The sequence below is a fragment of the Perkinsus marinus genome (assembly GCF_000006405.1).
Source record: "Perkinsus marinus ATCC 50983 genomic scaffold scf_1104296965968, whole genome shotgun sequence".
Classification (NCBI taxonomy): Eukaryota; Perkinsozoa; order Perkinsida; family Perkinsidae; genus Perkinsus; species Perkinsus marinus.
This window is the reverse complement of record NW_003204132.1, coordinates 1-1,274: the sequence shown is the minus strand read 5'-3', so window position 1 is coordinate 1,274 and position 1,274 is coordinate 1. Positions and strand designations below refer to the sequence as shown.

Below are 1,274 nucleotides of genomic sequence, written 5' to 3'. Positions count from 1 at the left end.
CAGCTCAGCTGAGGAAAGCGAACATATATTCCTACTCCAGCACTGATAGGGAAACTCCTGAGCTCAGCTGAGGAAAGCGAACGTATATTCCTACTCCAACACTGTATAGGAAACTCCTGAGCTCAGCTGAGGAAAGCGAACATATATTCCTACTCCAGCACTGGATAGGAAACTCCTGAGCTCAGCTGAGGAAAGCGAACGTATATTCCTACTCCAACACTGTATAGGAAACTCCTGAGCTCAGCTGAGGAAAGCGAACATATATTCCTACTCCAACACTGTATAGGAAACTCCTGAGCTCAGCTGAGGAAAGCGAACATATATTCCTACTCCAACACTGTATAGGAAACTCCTGAGCTCAGCTGAGGAAAGCGAGCATATATCCCTCCTAGGAAACTACCGAACCCTGCTGAGGAAAGCGAACACATATTCTGACATTGTGGACTAAGTTCTCGACGATCAGCCGTTAATCGAATTGTCACATATCAGGTAAAACACGAGCAAGAGATGCTGAAACAGCAGCAATCATTGCTAACAGCTAACGTTAATGACTCCATCATGGGAACATTACAGCTGACTAACACTACCACCTATAACTACCCACAGATGGTAAATAGGCCTTCGCCTTGGGTGATGGTCATCCTTTATAATTTTCAGTTACACCAGCAGCTTGCTAAGTCGGCGTATTATCATTCGATCCAACCGTAAGAAGGGGTAGGGTATATGTGTTGCTGAGATTGTGGTTCAGGTTGGATACTCCGGAGGCCATCATTGACGAGATAAAGACACGATGCAAAGATGCCGAGCCTTATGCTCCTGGGTGAGTAGTGAAATTATAATCAATGAAAAAAATCTGAAAATAGATGACGGAATTTTCCTTCGGCTCGGTTTTGCATGCCTACGTCAGTTCCCATACGGCACCGTCGACGATGTTTTGTTGTTTGTATCGGCTTTTCGTGATGCGAATCAACAGCAAGGTCTTGGGTCAGCTGATAAACTATCATGGAGCTCCCTATGTTAGGTAGGGGAGAATCTTTGTGGTTGTTGCGCACGGTGAAGATTCTGTTTGTTTCAGATGTGCAGGTTTTCTCTATGTACGGTTTGGCCTGTCGCCTAGGGATTATTGGAGCTTTCTGCAACCACATTTATTGGTAGGATGGTAGAGCGGGTGGTTGTCAAGCGAGAGGTATCGGGTTCGATTCAGGATGATGAGGAGTTTACACCTGGTTGTGACAAGGGACGGGTTATCACTATGGGAGAGTACGTTGAGAAGG

The 1,274-nt window shown here is 45.7% G+C and overlaps 1 protein-coding gene across 1 annotated transcript; it reads left to right on the top strand.

The window, feature by feature from the left end:
• Nucleotides 1–507: 507 nt before the first annotated feature.
• Nucleotides 508–1,151, top strand: Pmar_PMAR011362 (hypothetical protein; the record flags this gene model as incomplete). Its single annotated transcript, XM_002769334.1, has 5 exons — nucleotides 508–609; nucleotides 658–704; nucleotides 749–820; nucleotides 908–1,021; nucleotides 1,076–1,151. Coding segments are annotated over 5 exons (411 nt in total), but the record flags the coding sequence as incomplete, so codon positions are not given.
• Nucleotides 1,152–1,274: the final 123 nt, after the last annotated feature.